This window comes from Rhipicephalus microplus, chromosome 2 (genome assembly GCF_043290135.1).
Source record: "Rhipicephalus microplus isolate Deutch F79 chromosome 2, USDA_Rmic, whole genome shotgun sequence".
Classification (NCBI taxonomy): Eukaryota; Metazoa; Arthropoda; class Arachnida; order Ixodida; family Ixodidae; genus Rhipicephalus; species Rhipicephalus microplus.
In genome coordinates, this window is record NC_134701.1 from 141,720,637 (window position 1) to 141,741,084 (window position 20,448).

Here is a 20,448-nt window from a genome sequence, read left to right on the forward strand (position 1 = left end):
AACGTATATACAGCCGGTAGTATGATATTTTCGTGAGCGATGGTTGCAGCACGCAGTCTTGTGGGGTGTCTTTTTTTTTTCTTTTGTCGCGTCCAAAACAGTCGATCAGAAGGCGTGGGAACGCCTTTGTGAGGCGTGCCGCTGACTGGGACGTTTTCTAAATTCCCGTACAGGTGATGCGATGCGCACAAAAACCAGATGCGTGCGTGTACAGAGGATATATATATATATATATATATATATATATATATATATATATATATATATATATATATATATATATATATATATAGTGTGTGCGTGTGTGTGTGTGTGTGTGTGTGTGTGTGTGTGTGTACGAGGCGGTGATCGCGTGCCCGGGTGTGGTGTACACATTAGCACGCGATGAAGTGTTCACAGGCCAGACCATGCACCGCGCAGTTGTTGCGGAGAAGGATACATACATAAAGCTATACAGGCACGGGACAAAATGTTGATACTTGTAGATAATGGGTGGAGATAATTGATAATCTTGGGAGCATTCACGTGATGCGAGAGAGTTGCGCCAACAGAGAAGTAATATTAGAGGGGGAAGCAGGGGTGCCTGAAATACAGAGAAGCGGGCCTATGCGCAACATCCATTAATATTTTTTTTTCTCGTGGAAAAACGATAGAGAGAGAGACTGAATTTGTCTCTCCCCGTATGTTCATATGTAGGTAGTGAGCATATGAGTGACCTTTCCGACGCTGTGTCAAGTTGTGAACTATTTCCCGGCCCGTATGGAATTTTCCGTCTATGTTGGTTAGTGGTACTGCATCTCCAAATGGGAACCGGAGTAAGCCAAGTAAGCCTATGACAAAGTCTACGGTATTAAAGTACTAGATACGTTCAGTTAAAAAAATATATAGCTGACGGGACAACAATCCGATTCATAACGGCTGTAAAGTGCTTAAGAGATAATATGAAGGCGGATTACTATTTTGCATTGTTTACTGTCAGCTATAAGTTGAGGCTCCTCAAACAATCTACAGCTTGACACGCATCCTGTCACGGCTAACTTCGCATACGTGTCACCCACGCAGAAAAGTGCTGCTACTGCAGCGTCAACAGGTGCACAGTTCTCGTCTCTAAAATCATCATCATCATCATCATCATCATCATCATCATCATCATCATCATCATCAGCCTGACTACGTCCACTGCAGGACAAAGGCCTCTCCCATGTTCCGCCAGTTAACCCGGTCCTGTGCTTGCTGCTGCCAATTTATACCCGCAAACTTCTTAATCTCATCTGCTCACCTAACCTTGTGTCTCTCCCTAACCCGCTTGCCTTTTCTGGGAATCCAGTTAGTTACCCTTAATGACCAGCGGTTATCCTGTCTACGCGCTACATGCCCGGCCCATGTCCATTTCCTCTTCTTTATTTCAACTATGATATCCTTAACCCCTGTTTGTCCCCTAATCCACTCTGCTCTCTTCTTGTCTCTTAAGGTTACACCTACCATTTTTCTTTCCATTGCTCGCTGCGTCGTCCGCAATTTGAGCTGAACCCTCTTTGTAAGTCTCCAGGTTTCTGCTCCGTAGCTAAGTACCGGCAAGATACAGCTGTTATATACCTTCCTCTTGAGGGATAGTGGCAATCTACCTGTCATAATTTGAGAGTGCTTGCCAAATGTGCTCCACCCCATTTTTATTCTTCTAGTTACTTCAATCTCGTGGTTCGGCTCCGCGGTTATTACCTGCCCTAAGTAGACATAGTCTTTTACAACTTCAAGTGCACTATTACCTATCCCGAAGCACTGCTCCTTTCCGAAATTGTTGTACATTACTTTCGTTTTCTGCAGATTAATTTTAAGACCCACCTTTCTGCTCTGCTTGTCTAACTCCGTAATCATGAGTTGCAATTCGTCCCCTGAGTTACTCAGCAATGCAATGTCATCGGCGAAGCACAGGTTACTAAGGTATTCTCCATTAACTCTTATCCCTAACTGTTCCCATTCTAGGCTTCTGAAAACCTCCTGTAAGCACACGGTAAATAGCATTGGGGAAATTGTGTCCCCCTGCCTTACACCCTTCTTGATTGGTATTCTGTTGCTTTCTTTATGAAGCACTATGGTAGCAGTTGATCCCCTGTAGATTTCTTCCAGAATGTTTATATATACTTCATCTACGCCCTGATTCCGCAGTGTTTGCATGACGGCTGATATTTCTACTGAATCAAACGCCTTCTCGTAATCCATGAAGGCTATGTATAGTGGTTGGTTATACTCTGAGCATTTCTCTATTACCTGATTGATAGTATGAATGTGGTCAATTGTTGAGTAGCCTGTTCGAAATCCTGCTTGTTCCTTTGGTTGATTGAATTCTAATGCTTTCTTTACTCTGTTAGCAATTACTTTTGTATATAGCTTGTATACTACAGGGAGCAAGCTGATCGGCCTGTAATTCTTGAAGTCCTTGTCATCTCCTTTCTTATGTATTAAGATGATGTTAGAGTTCTTCCAAGGCTCTGGTACCCTTCCCGTCAGGAGACACCTCGTAAACAGGGTGGCTAGTTTTCTAACACAATCTGTCCTCCATTTTTCATCGTCTCTAAAATAAAGGTTGACAAACACCGGTGAAGTTTACCATGGTAGTCATATCGTATCTTGCTGCTTTGAGAAAGAGATTGGTTGATTGATATGCGGGGTTTGACGTCCCAAAATCACCATATGATTATGAGAGACGCTTTGAGAAAGAGAGTAGATGCAAATGGGGGAAAATGAATGAAATTAAACGCAATCGGAACACCAGGTTTGCTAATTACACCAGGAGGAAGAGGAAAGGAAGATTGAAAGAACGAAGGGAAAAGTCAGATGTTGGTACAGTGCAGCTGCTAACGCATCACACAGCTGCTGCACTCCACTTCGAAGTGCAAATGGTATACATAGCCTTCAATCCTGTCAGATCTTACTGCGGCCCATCTGCAAACCTTCAGCAGTGAGGTTTCTTTCCCCGCTTTTTTTTCAGTCATCTAATAACATGGCATAGTTAAACAAGGCTGCAGATCGCGGCCGTACGCCGCAAGTCAATCGTTCACGTGACCCACAAACACTCCCTCGCGCTATCGAGGCATCTGCGACGTGAAGATGTATAAAAGCAGTAACAATAACCGAGATACAAGCAAGGATTTATGAACGCGGCATTCGACGGGAACAGACCGTTACGCACGCAGGGTCGGAGTGTAACGTATATAAGCGAAGCAAGGCGGTGAATCTTCCGCAAAAGATGCGTCTTCGATGCGTAAAGAAGAGGCAGCGCCCCCAAGTGGTTGGCAGCGACGGCTGCGCGCCATAACGAATGCGCTTGCATTTATGCGGGACGCGCTTCGTTTCACGGCGGTTGGTCGCGAGGCCGCAAAGATGACCCTCTGAGGAAGCACGCGATAAATTTTCCCGCCCGCACGTCCAGTACCTTCTTCGCGTTTCCACCTTCCCCTTAACGGGCCACAAACTGGGTTGCCAGATGGGTTCACCTGGTGCCCTCCCATCTTCGCACGTTTCATTAACTCTGGGCGTCCCATTACTTGTCATTGTGCTTATACGCCGCCAAAGAGCGCCTGGACACATTCGGGTCAAATATATCCTGCGTTATTTTGAATTCTCCTGAGCTGCTTCCTCTGTACTTGTCACAGCGTGTGGAGGCAGAGAGCAACGTAACCTTATCGCAAAAATAAATATTGCCTGCAATCGCTCAAAGCAGCTTATGCTACATCGCATCACACGTCTTCCCGTCCAAGTTGCATCGATAAGATGGTTCTATTTCAACCCTAAACGTAGTATCAGTCAGTCAGCCAGTCAGTTAGTCGGTCGGTCGGTAGGTCGGTTGGTCAATCGATTGCTATTTATTCTTTAGCAGTAATACCTATCCGTCTGGACACTGACGGTTACTTTCATATAGTGTGTTGTCAAACTTATTTTAGCACAAAAATGTGTGATAGTTGAAACAACTGTGAAGCACTGAGCTTTATTTTTCTTGATTTCCAGCAAGGTAACACGCGTTCAATGTCCCTCAATCTTTCTCCGAGCCCGCATATATGCTATGAAATTCAAAAGGCAAAATAAAGAAAGCAAAGCTAGTGAAAGTGAGTGGCATCGAGTAATGAGCGCCTCTATCGATTGCGCGAACGAGATAATCGTCGCGGCTGCGTACGCCTAAACCTAACGATTCGGCGTAATATCACTCACGCCGTCACACCCAACTGTGTGCCAAGACACATCGCAGTAAACGTCCAACGATTATACACAACCACACTACTGCTCTCGCAGTAGACTTTGCAGCGTGCGAGTCCCACGCCCAGCTAAAAAAAGAAATTCCACGCTGTCCTTTCACCGCCCCAAAGTCTCGCTCCAGTCACGCGTGATCTCGAGTCGCTCGCGACTTCGTCGCCTCCTTCATTTCAAATAAGCGTATAAGCCGCTTACGACTCACGCACCACTGCCCTACAAACGCAGCATCTCGCATCACTTTCCTTTTTTACCGAGGTTCATTCAAACCGCGGTTGCGCACGCTTCAGAGGATCCGAGGCAGTAGCGCCACATCACGGCTAGAAATTAAACCGCGTTGAAGCAAAGAGACAAGTGGAATTGAGAAAAACGAGAGAGCGACAGGATAGGAGAGAGAAAGGTGCAGCGCCAAAAAAAAAATGAAAGCAGTTCATAGGCCCCCGCAAGCCAGTCGTCAATACAGGTTTTTATCACGAACAAGGCGGCGGCGGCGGCCTGCAGCAAGGACGTTTCGGCTCGGACCACCGCTCTCCTTCGAGCGAAGGGAGATAAAGCGAGACAAGGATAACCGCATAAGCAAGGCCGTTGTCTCGCAGCAGTGTGGTGGCCCCGTGTACAAAATTATAATGAGCCCGCAGTGACGAAACCGAGGGTGAAGCGTTTAAAGCAGGGGGAAATTATAATTGAATAAACAGCGCTATTACTCTTTCTATGCTGCTCCCTTTTTGAGTGAGTTTTGTTTGACTTTTATCTTGTTTTGCGCGGCAACATAATTGCCAGAGGGAAACGTGTAACAAGAAAACAAGCATGTAAGTAAGAAATTGGGAATTAATGCGTAAAAGAGGCTCAGCAGAGCGTGTCCCAGATGGCAGCCGTTGAGGCGACGGCGCATTGTGCCATTGCACTGTCAGACGTTTCAATTTCGTGTTGAGATCAGTGGCGTAGGTAGGAGGTGTGTGGGGAAGGGAGGAGGGGTATGCCCTTTCTCCTCGCACTAGAATTTTTATATTTTGTATGTGTGTATATAAGCGGACATATACAAAGACACGCGAAGGGGCATCGGACTTGCCGCGAAAGAAAAACTTCGTGCAACGCTCCAGGTTGCAATAGGATCATTTAGGTTGTCGATACTTTCGATTGCCTGCAACTGAAATGGGAAAGGTTCATCTAGACCTTTGTAGCATGAATTAATCTACGAACTAAGAACACTAAATAGAGTAGATGATCAGCCTTTGTCGTAACAAAGGATTCTCGGTCATTGGCTGAGCCCATCCTCAGCCCAGAAGGCTCTGAAAAATTTTATTACGTTTTCTTGCGGACGACCGGCTTTAGAGACGGACTTTAGTGCCGCATTCTCTTTATTTTCCTTTTTCTTTTCCCCTTATTTTGTATTTTCTCTTTCTTTCTGTAACATCTCCTTTCTATCATCTCTTATTCCCCTTACCTCCTTCCCCAGCACAGGGTAGCCATCCGGTCTAAGAACTGGCTAACCTTGCTGTCCTTTCGCTTGTTTCTTTCCTCCTCGTTCTTCCTCCTACGAAAGATAGCCATACGAATTTCTCAGTAACAAATGATCTTTCTGAGAAAAAACAACAAAAAAGACCAGAAAGCCTCGTTACACGGCTATGAATTTCGTACACAATCCATAACTTAGTTATCTCTCTCCATCTCCCATATGCGCGTAACAGAAAAGCTGGTCCCACGATTATGAATCTCGTACACAATCCATAACTTACATATCTCTATCTCTCATAGGCGCGTCGTTAGCGCCCTTGGAATCTTTAGAAATGTCCTCTTGGGATTAAAAAAATGTGCCTCCAGCAGCTTTAGAGTACACCCAGAAGACGTAAAAAGAAAATGTAACAGTAAATAAAGGAATCTCTGGCCAGACCGTGAGAATGAGCTTCTCGCCTGAGCTGTCCTTTAACCATCGTGCCAAATGAAGCCGGTGCGACACAGAGCCGCTGCACAGCCAACACACTTCCAGTGCGGCGCACGCGGGGCAGCGGCGAAAACGGTGTTTGCCAAACGCGTCCAGCACCGTCCATTGCTGGGCCTCCTGCGACGATGAACGACTTCGATGGTCAGCCAGCGCCGGTATACGCCGCGCAGCAGCGCCCGGAGGCAGGCAACGTGTGCTGCAGGGGACAGTTCCGCGATCGGGGCCAAGGCGGGATGGGAACGTGCCAAGCAGGTTGCACGCGCATCGAAGATAAAAGCTACATGCGGAGCATGCGAGTTTCCCCCTGTAGCCAAACGCGCTGGACACTGCTGACAAGGCCGGAAACCGTAGAGAAAGGGACAAAATGACCCAGTCGTTGGCTTCGCGATCAATGCTGCCGTGTCCGCCATTAGTCGTACGGAGCGCGCGTGTCAGTGCATGGCGGGCGTTTCGCTGCATATGCATATATAGGCCTTACGTTCCGTCGTGTCGTGTCGTCCCAGGTGGGAGAGGAGGAATCGACAGAGGCGAAGGGGGTTGGCATTTCACCGGTGGCTGTTCGCGGGCTATTGAGGGCTTATTAACCTTGAGTTTGTCCATGCAGTCGTACTGGGAAGAGGAGAAATTATCGAATAGCTAAAGCTAATAAAAGAGGGCGAACCGCCTCGGTGCTAATGGCGACCGACCGAGGGGACCGCGTATTCTTGTGCGGAGTACCGAGTGCGAGGGTATTTATCGCTCGCTGATCGTCGCGCGCTGTGCCGGCGGACGCAGTAGCAATTAGCAAATCGATTCCCGAGTCCTCTGGCCAGGCGTGCGCATGTTGTCGAGACGAAGCATATGTTGAGGTTCTTTTTGTTTGTTTGTTTCTTTTCTTTTCCCTTTCTTTGTTTTGTTTATTTGCGACGCGAAGGACGCCAAGTGGCAATGACGCCACGGCAAGGCTGTCCAAGGTAGTTCGGGTCTGAGACAAATCCGTCCACCTTACTTTACTTTTCTTCTATTGTTTTGTGCACGTAATGATCGTAGTGTTGTTTTTGTACAATGTTGATTCTTCATGGGGTGATTCGTCCTTCCTTTTAATTCAATCGATGTTTTCTCTAATATCCTATTGTGCGCGTGTCCTAGGCATTTCTTCTATTTCGAACCTGATGTAAGTTGAGATATGTTTCTTGTACCACGAGGCCGAACTAATAATGGAATCAGACTCTGCAACACTTGCGTTCAGCATAATACCACAGTTGTCTTCTCGTAGTTCTTTTATTGACTGCGTGGTTTCGTACACGGCTCTCACTCTTTTAATCAGGTAATGCCATATTTGTGTACACCATTCAACGAGGCCACTTGCGGCTCATGCATTCACGACAACAAACTTGCTTCACTAGTTGCGACTATACGTCCCACCATCGTCGCAACTCCATCCTCCGTTATTATTGGCAAACGCTTCATAGTAGCTCCGTGCGCGCAAGTTTTTCCGTGCAACTACTCAAAACACTAACGAAGTGATCATGTGTTGCCTCAATTATTGTGTTGTATTTTACGTGTTTTTTTTACTAACTTGCACACAATCGGCGGTAGACCAATAGCGATGTCGAATACCGCACGACATTGGCCGACTGTGACGTCTCTTATATATACGTGCTCCTCAGGTCCTCTCTCCCTCTCTCTTGTAAGCTAACTTTCAACCTCCTCTACCGCTCCTTTCCCGCGGGTAGGGTAGCGCGTACCAGTGATTTTGAAGTGGTGCCCATTCCTGGCTTTCACCATCTTCCCCGGTTTCCTTCCTTCTTCGTGCTAATTTTAGGCTCGCTGCAAGAAAGTCCGCGAGTCTTCATGCACTTTTATAACTGTATCGTGCGGCATCGTGTGTATAGATACAGAGATTCACCAGTCACCGCAATAAACTCGACGGGATGTTTGTTACATCGTTTCATGTCTGTCGTGAATCTTCGCTAATGCCTCCGACCTCGCACTATAGGCCTTCCACAGCGCTTGCCACATGAATGTCACTAGCCTTGAGAACGCGTGGGCGTCCATCATCGCCGCGAGTGGGGGTCGTTGCGTAAGGTGCTCTTCTCCGCTGTCTGCGAAGGCCAATGGCAATAAAGGCTTTAAACATATGACAATAAAAAAAGTTGTGAGGTAAGGGGCAAGCCGTTCATTAACGCCCGAGCTTGACAGGTATTACGAACACACACAGACTTGTAGTACTCCTACATACTTGGGCCAGGAAGCAGGACGGGAACATGATTCTAAATGAATGTTAACTCGAACCCACTGTTTGAAAGAATATGAAGCAGTTGTGCGTCTTCGCCGAACAATGTTTTTCCGCTCCTCATCTACCCACTTCAGTAGAGTATCGAGGTCTTCCTCAGCTGCAGCCACAGTATACCTAATGTCGACAACAATAAATAATGCTGGCTGCTGCATGCAGTTGCAGTTCAAAGTTGTTCGTCAGCCGTTGTGGCAGCACCATTGTCTTCGTTAGACTGCACTCAAATGAATAAGTTGTCGATTAATTTTTGGTCGATAGCCAGCTAGACGTGACAAACCCTGTCAAATCATCACACTGGCGTAACAGGCTGCCCGTGCTGCAGACTATATACCGTTTTCCGCGCACCGCAGCCTCACGAAATAGGTATAACAACACGTCGTATCACTGCGACTGGTCTGACGCCGGAACATAGAAGTCGCTGCGGCGGGCGTCGCTTGCAACGCATGCTTCGGAAGGAACAATTTCTCGGGCAGAACTCGTCAACTCTAGCGGACAACGATATTTATTCAACATGAAGGTACCAAGAAAAAAAACAGGTGACGTAGCGCAAAAAAAAAGCTATAGCCAGACACGGATATCTTTGGCCCTATAAACTTTGGAATCGTACGCGGCAGGCATCTGCCGCGGCAACCGTCAATTTGCCAGGAGTTTATGGTCGTAGGGTCAAGCGGAGAACTGTATACAGGGCAGGGAAGGTTTGGCCGGGCGCCGCAGCGTAACGGTACATCACTTGGGCGCTGCTCACGATAGTCACCAGCTTTAGCATATATTCGGCACACTTCACCGAGCACGCGGCATCTGCGACCTGCATCATAAACCGCGTATACCATACAGGTTCGAAAGATGAAGCCGTAAGCGACGCTGGCGTTTCGCAGGTACCGTTTCGCCAGAGGTCAGACGCTTGAAGGAAAGTAACATGAACTAGGCATTCGCGCCGCCATGGGCGCTTGCGAGAGATACTGCTCAGATACCGGCGAAACAACTGTTCTCACACGTGCTAGTTTGGCTAATTCGATGCGGTGCTGCATGGCTGTTGAACACACCCTGTTGCTCCCTTCGAGAGGCCGCTCCTCTTCGCCAAGTCTTCGAACGTTACATGGGTTACATAAAGGCTTCTGCAGCGAGAATGACAGCGAGGAGGTGGGCTGTCAACTCGTCTCTTGGAGCAGTGTGGTTTTTTTTTTTTTGTAGAACAGGCATGATTGCGCACTGGCTCCGCGCGATGACCTGTGCAGTTTATGGGCAATTGGTCAGCCAGACGCTCTCAGGTCAAAACACAAGCTCCTGTTGAACTTACTTCGAGAGCATCAGACCCCTTCTGTCAGCGCCGACTGGACAGTTAACGATGCACTAGATCACGTCCCCTCCCCCCCCCCCCCTCTTTCTGCCACCCACCCCGAAAATCCCCACTAGCGCACCTGTTGCACAGTTGAAGTTGCATCGGGACTGCAGGTCAATCTCGTGCGTCGTAACCTTCTGAAGAGCTACACGTACAGTCGAGTGCGTCATATGCTTCGACCTTCGCTGTGACCAACTAGCTGCCTTTTCCAGGCCGTCCCTTCGTAATGGTTGTAGCTGGCGTGCATACCCACTGTCACTAGCCTCGGAGGTTATCGGAGCAACGGTGGGTCAAATCAGTTCGTGACGCGCCTATTCTCGCAACGCCTTGTTGGTGGCTCTTACGCCGTACAAGTGGGTAAGTGCATGTAATTACGGTGTTCACGCGCGCTATGCTCCAATTAGCACCATGAGACTTCTGTAATAGCTTGAAGTGGGTTAATAAAATATGGTTCCATGCTCACGAAAAGTTCGTAGGCTAGAATTGTTTGTAACTGCGCATACATCGTGAAATCGTGATGGAGGACATGTCTGCCTGATTCCCTTAAAGAAACGCTATTACCAATGAACAGCTAAGTAGAGTTCGCCAGAGGTCTTCACGAATGCTTTCCAACGGCTGTATATATGTATACGAAAAAAAAGTGGCGTGTAAAATGAACTGTTGTAGAAGTCGCACATGGCACTTCGAATTCTGATTCTTCGTGCGTGTTCAAAAACATGTCTAGCTTGTATTGCTCACCTTCCTGGTTCATCCCTGACAATAATGATACCCTTGTCCTGTTGGTGTGGTGACGTCAGGTACGAAGCAAGTGGATCGAACGTAGCTTAAGTTCCAATAAAGGTTGACGTTAGTCTGCTTACAGTAGAACGGAAATCAAGGTCAAGCCTCATCGTCTATTGTTCTGCCGTCGAGTTTACAGAGCTTACATTTCGTAAACTTGTGTAATGCGTTCATTGAACAGGCGGCTTTACTGGTGATTTTTCTAGCATTGAGATTGGCTGAAATTCTTATTACGAACAATCCTGCGTTATATGTTTGTAATAATATGGCCTCTGTTTCCGTGTGGTACAGTATTTTGTGACGTTGGTCAGCTTACGGTACGTTTACTACTGTATAGGAATGCAATGCTTCCTATGCCACAATGGCTGATGTAACCACGCAATTCTAATGCATATACTTTCGCTTTTATCTTTTTGCGATCATTTCTTTTTCGTAAGTCATGTGCGTTTTATAAATCTTTTGTGGCCTTTCGAATTCGAAATCGAATTAGTATAATGCACTGATTTGCCGCGAACGACGTGACTAACACTTTCTTTTTGTCTCTTTCTGCAGGACCACATTCAGGAGGTGCTGAACAAATGGGGCCAAATCGACGACGAAATATGGGCCAAGATCATCTGCATGGAGCGCAACCGACGCGTCGCAAAGGCGTACGCCCGCGCGTCCGTTCTCACCATCAACGGTTCCAACGAAGGATTCGATGGGTACAGGTACGTGTACAGTGACAGTTCTTATCCTTCCTCAAACCCTTTAGTTACAACCGCTATCGATAGTAGGATTAAGAGCGTTCGTAAGGTCGATAGTATATAGGGTAAGACTATTCGGGCAAGGGAAGCTGCAGCACTAGTACCAAACATAGCTTAAGAACACAGCTCGTTTCCGTGCTGCTGCTTTGCCATGGTACGCCACCAATAAGCTATCAATAACCTAACTGACGCAAAGGACAGACCGAGACTTCTGCAGTGTCGTTTCTGCGCTGCTCTACTACCTATATGCCATTTAGATGAAGACACACTGCAAGCATGAATGCGTGCATAATCGCTAAACATTCTTCATGTATATTATACATGGCAAACACTTATCGATCCGTAAAAAAATGTATTGACGGTGAGAAGAATTACTGAATAAAATTTGGCAGATCATACCTTGGCAATCGACATTATGGGGAGGGAAGGTGAACGTGTTTAAATTTTTTTATTGAGCGACACGTTTTTAAGTTACGCTAAATATATGTACAAATGTTGCACGCACCGACATATGCTGAACAGTCGGAGGTGTTTATATAACTAGTTGTTTGCACTAGCACAACGATGTCAACAAGAACATGAGTATACAACACCCAGAAGCGATAAGCTCATACGAAGTGCTGATGCTCGCGAGTATGGTAGCCGTGGACACTGCTGCATAATATCAACTTGAGCGGATGGCACGTAACTGGAATGGATGTTAAATCGACGTGACGGCTGTATCATAGGAGTACATAACTAATGTTAATTAAGTTGGACAGTCATCACTGTAACCACGGTTGACGTTTTGCGAACATTAGCGCATATATATATATATATATATATATATATATATATATATATATATATATATATATATATATAGAGAGAGAGAGAGAGAGAGAGAGAGAGAGAGAGATAAGGGAAAGAGGTGTATACCTAAGCGCTCGTTTTTCCGTGCTTTGACAAAATATTAATGAGATCTAACAGACAGTAATGCCTAGGAATGTATAGGGGAAGTTATTAGAACCAATGGAATGTAAAATAAGAAGAAAAAAAGTGGGTGAAAAAATAACCAGCCGTGAGCAGGAATCTAACCTACGACCTTCGAATAACGCGTTCGATGCTCTAACCACTGAGCTATCACCGCTTTTTCTTTCTTTATTGCACAGAGCTATCACCGCGGCCTTCCCTCCATCCACTTTTTTGGGTTTATATGTGAATTTAGAAGTAGGAGTGTCAAATATATATATTTGAAAAGTACTTCCGAGACCTCGCGTAGCTCTGCGGTAGAATGCTTGACTGCCACGCAGAATGCTTGAGTTCGGTTCCTGCTGGGACCCTAACAATTATTCTTCGCATTCGACAGGTCAAAGCTGCCGATGTTAGCTTTTTATTATCATTCATGCTTTAAAACTATCCATGTGTATTCTCGCCGTTCCTGGATAGATACTAAGCGTGAATCGTCTGTGGCACATACTCGCCCAGTGGCACATACCCACCCGTGGGTATGTACCACTGTCTGGCGGAAAGCGTTTGGCGATGTACGCAACGGGGTTGTGACATTATTCATGTCTTGACCAGCGCGTCATATTCGTCAAATAATTTTACCCTCCCATACGAATTTTAGTTCACGCCAAGTCAAGGGGGTGATCAGGAGAGTACACAGACGTAAGCGGATAGATAGATAGATAGATATTTATTTATTTATTTATTTATGGTACCCTCAGGGCCCGAAGGCATTACAGAGGGGAGTGGCAATACAAAATAATACAGCAAACGGCAAAACGTAAAGGAAAAGAAGGGAAAATACAAAGCGATTGGCAAAAACACACAGTAACAAAGAATTAAATGTAGTAGCGGTAATACATTACAACGATTTTGTTAAAAAAAAAAACGGCAAAACGGCAAAACGTAAAGGAAAAGAAGGGAAAATACAAAGCGGTTGGCAAAAACACACAGTAACAAAAAATTAAATGTAGCAGCGGGAATACATGACAACGATTTTGAAAAAAAAAAAAAACGACATAGATAGATAGATTTATAGATAGATAGATAGATAGATAGATAGATAGATAGATAGATAGATAGATAGATAGATAGATAGATAGATAGATAGATAGATAGATAGATAGATAGATAGATAGATAGATTTATAGATAGATAGATAGATAGATAGATAGATAGATAGATAGATAGATAGATAGATAGATAGATAGATAGATAGATAGATAGATAGATAGATAGATAGATAGATAGATAGATAGATAGATAGATAGATAGATAGATAGATAGATAGATAGATAGATAGATAGATAGATAGATAGATAGATAGATAGATAGATAGATAGATAGATAGATAGATAGATAGATAGATAGATAGATAGATAGATAGATAGATAGATAGATAGATAGATAGATAGACAGATAGATAGATAGATAGATAGATAGATAGATAGATAGATAGATAGATAGATAGATAGATAGATAGGTGCCAAAAGTGCTTGCAGTACGCAAAGAAATACTTCGAATTTAAAACGCTGGTATTGCAGGTTTTATTCACAAAACAGACTATACTGCATGACCAGAAGCGAAAAATAAATCCAATTGCTTTAACTAGCAGTACACTCTGCATGACACGCCTACTCTAAGTACTTGCAGGCTAACCAGCGACTACAGTCAAGCTTTATTTATTTCCCTTGCTGGAGGCTGGCAAATCGCAACTGGGTTGTTTTGTTTCTATAATTTTTTCTTACTTTCTATTTTTTTTTCTTCCTGCTATTCTCATTGTTCAGGAGACGCAACGTCCTTGCTCAGAGGACTAACCTGTGCAGCTTTCCCAGCTGGTTCTTAAAGTTCACGCAAGGTTGAGCAGCACGCCGTCCTGGTGATCTTTCTTAGGCTCACTCACGATCGTGCTAAATTACCATCGAACGTCCTGAGCCGGCTGGAACGAAAGCGCCACAAAGTTGCCATGTGCTCCCCTGGCCCACACGTGTGGATAAAGAAGGGCACTCTTCTTTCGCCGAACACGCGTAGCGGGTGCACCGGGCTATCCCCGATCGTCTTTGCATATAGATACGATGGCTGGCGAATTCTCAATGGCCGCACGTAGGGGTCGATCACACCTATCTGGGACAGACCTCGTATGGATCCTCTGGGAGCATCACCTCGTACAGAAAGGCCTGTGTCCTTTGTGGCGGGGCAGCAGCGATTTCTGACTCTACATGATGAGTAACGATGTTGCTGTTTATACAGCCACTAATACTTATACGGGAAGGGTGTATGTAATGAGCAAGTTTTTGATGAACACCATTTCTGGAACGTCCATGCGAACATGCCGTACCGGCGAGCGCGGCGTCTAGTCGTTGTAGCATTGAGGGCGCTCAGCTGGATACAGCTACATAAACCTTCGTGCACGTTTGCGAACAAAGGCGTAAATTATTGGATGCTGAGGCCTGGAGCATTTAGCGCTGTTGACCACATTCTTATCGGACGACAAATCTCCAATGGAAACGCCAGACACGCGTTGCCTCGCAACGCATTATAAAAGCGCTACTCGTGATGAAAGCCGAAAGGTCAAGCGACGCGTACGCCGAAAACAACCACCCAGCGCCGGCCAAGCCAACTCCCCTACTCTAAAGCTACAGATGGTGCTGGAATCCACTCGCTCTTTAGGGACGGCCATTGCTTTGGCCACAGATTGCGCTGGTTCTTCCTCATGGGTATATCGATTTTATCAGTTGTTGTCGTACCATGGACGCGTCAACCAAATGCGTCTTAGAAGTAGGCCAGCCACTTCGCATGCTGCACCCATCGTCCCGCAGAAGTATAGGTTTATGACCTCGTGCGAGATTCATGTTCCCGTAGAGTGGCGGCTCTTGCAACAGCTGTTGCCAACACGCGAGCATCGTACTAATCTATCCTTGCTAATTTATATACGCCCCGTGAAACGCTGAAACTGTCGGTCGTGCGGTGTGGCTATCTGTTGTCCTCGGCAGTAACCATTGATAACGTCACACTTTTAATTCTTGAATGGCTTAGTGCGCTTTGCAAAAAGTAGGCATCTGAAAGTATAACACTACCTTCCAGCTTACCATGTCACAGGGGCAAGGCTGAAAGTACACTTCTGTGTTTTCAGAATTACCATTCCCACAGAAGGTCAGTGCACTCACAGAGAGGTGGCACAAGATTTCAATCGTGGTGTCTGCGACATGTGATCGCTGCGTTGACGTCTTGATAATCACGGTACGCACACTTCTAAACAAAATGACAACCCCCATCAGCTCTAGGGACGCTGCAAGTTCCGAATATCTTGGAGCCAGTCCTTGTAAGTCTTCATTAACGTCACGGATTGTCGTCTCGTTCTTCTAAGATAACTGCAGACGAGTCAGACACTGAAATAGTCCGTGGTTCAAGACCTTCTCGGTACTCTCGGTGAAGCTGCCACGCGTTCGAGTGCATTAGTTGTTCTATATTTCCTTTTTATTTTGTCTATTATCTTCTACCGTTTCCACAGTGTACTTCCACCACGTACGGTAGCAAATCTGGCGAAATCAGTTGTCTTCCATACTTTTTTCTTTGTTTTACTCTCTCTTTCTCAACAGTATACGAGAAACACCTCCCTTCAGATAATACAGCAGCGTCTTTCCAAACCCACAAAAAAAGTCGGATATATTGGTGTATGGCGTACCGCTCGACGCTTCATGACAATTCACAGAAGCGCTTGGCATTTTTTTTTTCAACGTAGAGCTACGAAATAAGCAAGGTACGTGGTGGCCAAAGGGCTCAGATCATTCGAATATCCGTAGGGACCCGTATTCACTAAATGTGGGCGAGGACTCCGGCGTTTACCGCTCAGGGACAGTAAGCAATGACGATGACATTGTGCTCTTCATGTCGTATCCATGATGAAGCAAATAAGTCGAGCCAACTCTCGCAAGAGAACTTGTTAGGATCGACGAAGCTCTTCTCGGTTGCAGTGGCAGCTGAAGTTTCCTCGAAAGCAACCCTAGCACTGTCGGTGAAATCGTATACTTGATGCGGCCCCGCCTTCGGTGTAGGGCAAGACAGCCGCCACCGCATCGGACAACCCTTGACGCGCTCTCGGTGCTCCACAATAATTGACGACCTCCGATCGAGTCGGCCGTCCTTGCGATGGATCCTCTCATTTTCCTCACCTTTCGGAGCACACCCTTCAAAGCGTGTTACTCGGATGGCGGAGAAAGTGAAGCGAACAACCCCCGTCGGGCATTCCTGTCCTTCGGTTTCACCACCGCCAGCTTACTCGCAGCCCTGTGAAATCAATAGGCGCCGTCACTTGTACGGGTTGTGCACCGGTAGGAGTACGAGGTGCATTAGAAGGGACACCCCTACAGGCTGCCGCATCGTTATCTCGTCTCTCGATTGCCATGGCTGCGCCTTTCCTCCCTGTAACTTCAGCCTCCAAAGGGTGATTGTGAGTGAATGTCTGGAGACGAGTGAGAACGCCTTCACTCCTCCAGTCCTCTTTTTTTTTCGTTCCACACACATACGTGTGCACACATGAACACACGCACACAGACTAACACACACGCGCGCTCGGACACATATAAAAACACACATGCACATGTATGGTATTCTTCTCCGTACGTGGTGTATTAATGCGGCAAAGCAAACTTACACAAATGGCACTCAGGTAGCTGATTTAGTAACTATCTTGGTGATTATTGTAGGGACTACCCACTCATTCATATCTCGACTGCGAAGTGTACGGCAAGTGAAAGCTGTTTTTTTTTTTTTTCAGTAGGCATTTGCGCATTATTCGCACTTCTCCCTATGCATAAAACAGGCTCGCATCTGCGTTCTTTCCAGTCTACGTAATGCAGAATCTGAATGTTAACACACCATCCTTTCAATAATCACCAATTCTTAGCACGAAGTTCCTAAGAAATTCGTACGAATTCGTCATCAGGGAAAGCTTAACCTGCAATATTCTGCGTACAAGCGCTTGGATTTCTTGACTAATACACCCTCGCACTCCTGGTTATTTCTGTTGAAAATGCTGGGGTGAGGCACGGGAAGTGAAAAGGAAGTAACCGGGATTCGGAGTAAGTCCTTGCGATGTAAACAAGTGTCGCATGTCTACGACTACGGGTCCTCGTTTACTACTAGCTCAATCGGTAGAGTGGCCGCCCCACGAAGCGTTGGTCCTGGGTTTGATCCCGAAACCAGGACTCACTTTTCTTCAGTTAGAAGCTTTCTTTTAATAGAAATCCGTATCAATATCTGTATGGCTTCGTGCTACCAACGGGTCGCGGTCACTTGTTGCTCTCATAAAACCTTCCGCTATGTTGCACAATTTTGCAGAGCGCATTTGGAAACGGCCGCCAGGTTCGTCATATCGGGAACGTAAGTCTGAGCACCAGATGGTTTCGCTTGCCGCGCTCAACTGCATCGAAGGAAGCCTGAGTCAAAATGAAATTCACTTTACTAATTGTGCGAATTTCAGCCTGTTATTCATGCGCCAGAAACAATTCGTAACGCGAGAAACATTGCACACAAAAAAGAAGACAAGAGGTGGCATACGAGAGAGAGGCGACATGCGAGAGCTCGTATACCTTTTCTTGTCTTCTCTTGTGTCTGTGTTTCTTGCGCTACCAATCGCTTCCGCTTACGTCTGTCGCTGTCGGTGCAACAAGCGATTTCAGAGGTGAACTCGCGTGCCCCGGCCGCGCTGATTGCTCATTTCAGCACCCCCATGCAGCGCACCGGGCCGAATAAGAAGAGCCTCGGCTCCCGATGGGTTCCTCACCGCCTCTACGGAGCACTCCGGCCCCACACGAACTGCGAAGGCCTCCCCACTGAGTCAAAAGGGGGAACCGACGCCTTGTGTACAGCACCGCGTATCGAAGACACCGAGCCGCAAATAAGCGCTGCTTTTGTACACGCATTTTTATGGCCCTTTTTTTTTTCGCCTAGCCATGCTTCTCGACGCGCGAATTATTTAATAAACGCCACGGGGGCACCCCCGGCAACCAAATGCGGATGGTCTCGCGCGGACATGCAAAGGTGCTTGACCGCCGCCTCCGACGCTTGTGCTGCGCCTGCGAGTGAGCCAGCCATCGAGGCAGGAAGGGCCAATTCCAGCTCCGTCACTTTCACTTTTTCCCGGAGCTGCTGTCGACCGCGAGGCGTGCCCTCCCGCCCTAGCCTCGCCGGGCCCGCCGGTTTTTCTGTGTGCTGCTTGTTTCATCGGCCGCCTACTGCAAGGCCGGCGTTATTTTCGGTTCCGCCGCCGCACGACGAGCCGCCACGAGTTCTGGGAGCCCGTTCGCTCTTACGGCATCGTCACTTTCCCTTTCACCCACCGCCTCCATCTCTCTTCTGCGAGGAAGAGATCCGTGCTTTCCTGTCTCATTTTATGCTTTCATTTCTCGGCGCTCAAACACCGCGGCTCGCTTTGCAACTTGCTGCTTTCGATGACCGACGCATCCCTTCCAATATCCGACGCGGCCGACGGGTCACCGTACTGCGTTCACTGCCACAGCTCGGGACTCTTTCACTCGCCGTTTGCGGCGGACGGTGTTGCTTCATCTCGTCTTCCACGTGTCGCCGGCGCATAATTCCCCGTGACCATCTTCCGCTCTCCATCTTTGCCGTCGCTTTCGGCACGTTCTGTTGCGTCCCTGTCGGCGGACAGTGTCGTCGCCCCGCCAGTTCCTGGTCGCCGCCATCTTGGCCCCGCCAACCTCTTCACCCCCCAGGGATTTCCTTCATGATCCTTCCTTCACGGCCTTCACTTCTTAAGTAGATCATGTACGCCGCGTCAGAACGCGCCGCGGGCTCGGCAAGCCCGCCATCTTCCGACGTCGTTCTCTGGCGCGGTTTGCCACGCGGTTCATGCTGTGTGGTCGTCGCAAGCAGCTCCACGCGCATGTGTGTACCCGCACCTGCAGGTGTCGGCGAGGTCGAAGTGCGCGCGCTCGCGGCATGCAAATTCTCGCGCGCGCTTCTCTCGGGCAACTTGCGCGATTGACGTAATACTAAGTGTCGGCTCCCTCTGTGGTTTCCTCATCCACTGCCCTTGTGGCGTCCACGTTGCATGTGGTCCAGCTGGCTCGGTCATCAACACTCGTTCGCCAGGAGCCGGGTGCAATGAACAGCCGCTTCCTTCGTAATCCTTCTGTCGGGAAGGGTCATTGCTACCACGGGCTTGATGAAATCAGGATTCGCTCGAGGAGTGATCCCCTGGCCGCACGCGATTGGCCGAATGGCGTCTGAGCGATTACACAACACACGTGATTGCTGGTCGTGGATGCCGGAGAGCAATGTCAGGGCAGTGTGTTCCCTCATTGACAAAGCTGAAGTGCGAAGACCTTGGCGAAAATGCTGGGTCTGGGACAAAAAAAGGAAAGCCAGAACCTTTGGCAAGCCATTTTTGCAAAAGTATGCTGGAAGGGCCACCACGGAAGAATTGAAGTCGCTATAGTTTCAAGACTTCACCGTCAACATCTGGACACCAACAGTAAGAGGCTAGTGTCAAGACTACCACCGTTCATTTAGTGGAGTACACAGCGTAATAACGTCATCCAGCACCCGAGGGCCAGGAAATCCAGTAAGAGAAAGGCAGAGATGTGGACCACAACCGGGACCTATGTGGCTACTGTATATCGGGAAATAGCGGCAAGACGGGCATAAAAACGAACCGAGGGAGTTTTCAAGAGTGCTGGGAGTAACCTGAACGTCGTAAAGTTATCCAATCAAATATGCAATGTGCTGTCAGGTGACGACAATGGCAACTCTACACTCCTTAAAGGGAAGGTATCGTCCGCTTGGTGGAGCTGAAACATTATCCCTAACTTCGAACAAAAAGCCCTAGTGCACTAGGGCTTTTTCAATAGTTCTTGATGTTCCTCTGGCAACGGCACTATACAGTCTTTCTATGGATTTTGCGGCCATAGAATGGCTAGATGGTGCCATGCAATGGTTGAGGCAACAGCTGCTCTTAATCTACGCAACAAGAAGTGTTAATTAGTGGTTCTGGTGCCCAGCACGAGGTCGTACATTCAATTCCCGGTGCTGACGGCTGCAATCGTATTCGGCTGAAATGTAAGAACTCTCATGTTCGGCGTTCGTAAACTACATCGTAAACTACATTGTT

At 47.2% G+C, this 20,448-nt stretch overlaps 1 protein-coding gene across 3 annotated transcripts in view; it reads left to right on the forward strand.

Moving 5' to 3' along the window:
* Nucleotides 1-20,448, forward strand: part of exp (expansion) — a 315,831-nt gene that overhangs the window by 246,796 nt on the left and 48,587 nt on the right. For all 3 annotated transcript variants that reach the window (XM_037421926.2, XM_075886875.1, XM_037421925.2), the window contains exon 3: nt 11,134-11,291. In XM_037421926.2, coding sequence (XP_037277823.2) covers nt 11,134-11,291 — 158 coding nt within the window. The remainder of the gene's footprint in view (nt 1-11,133; nt 11,292-20,448) is intronic.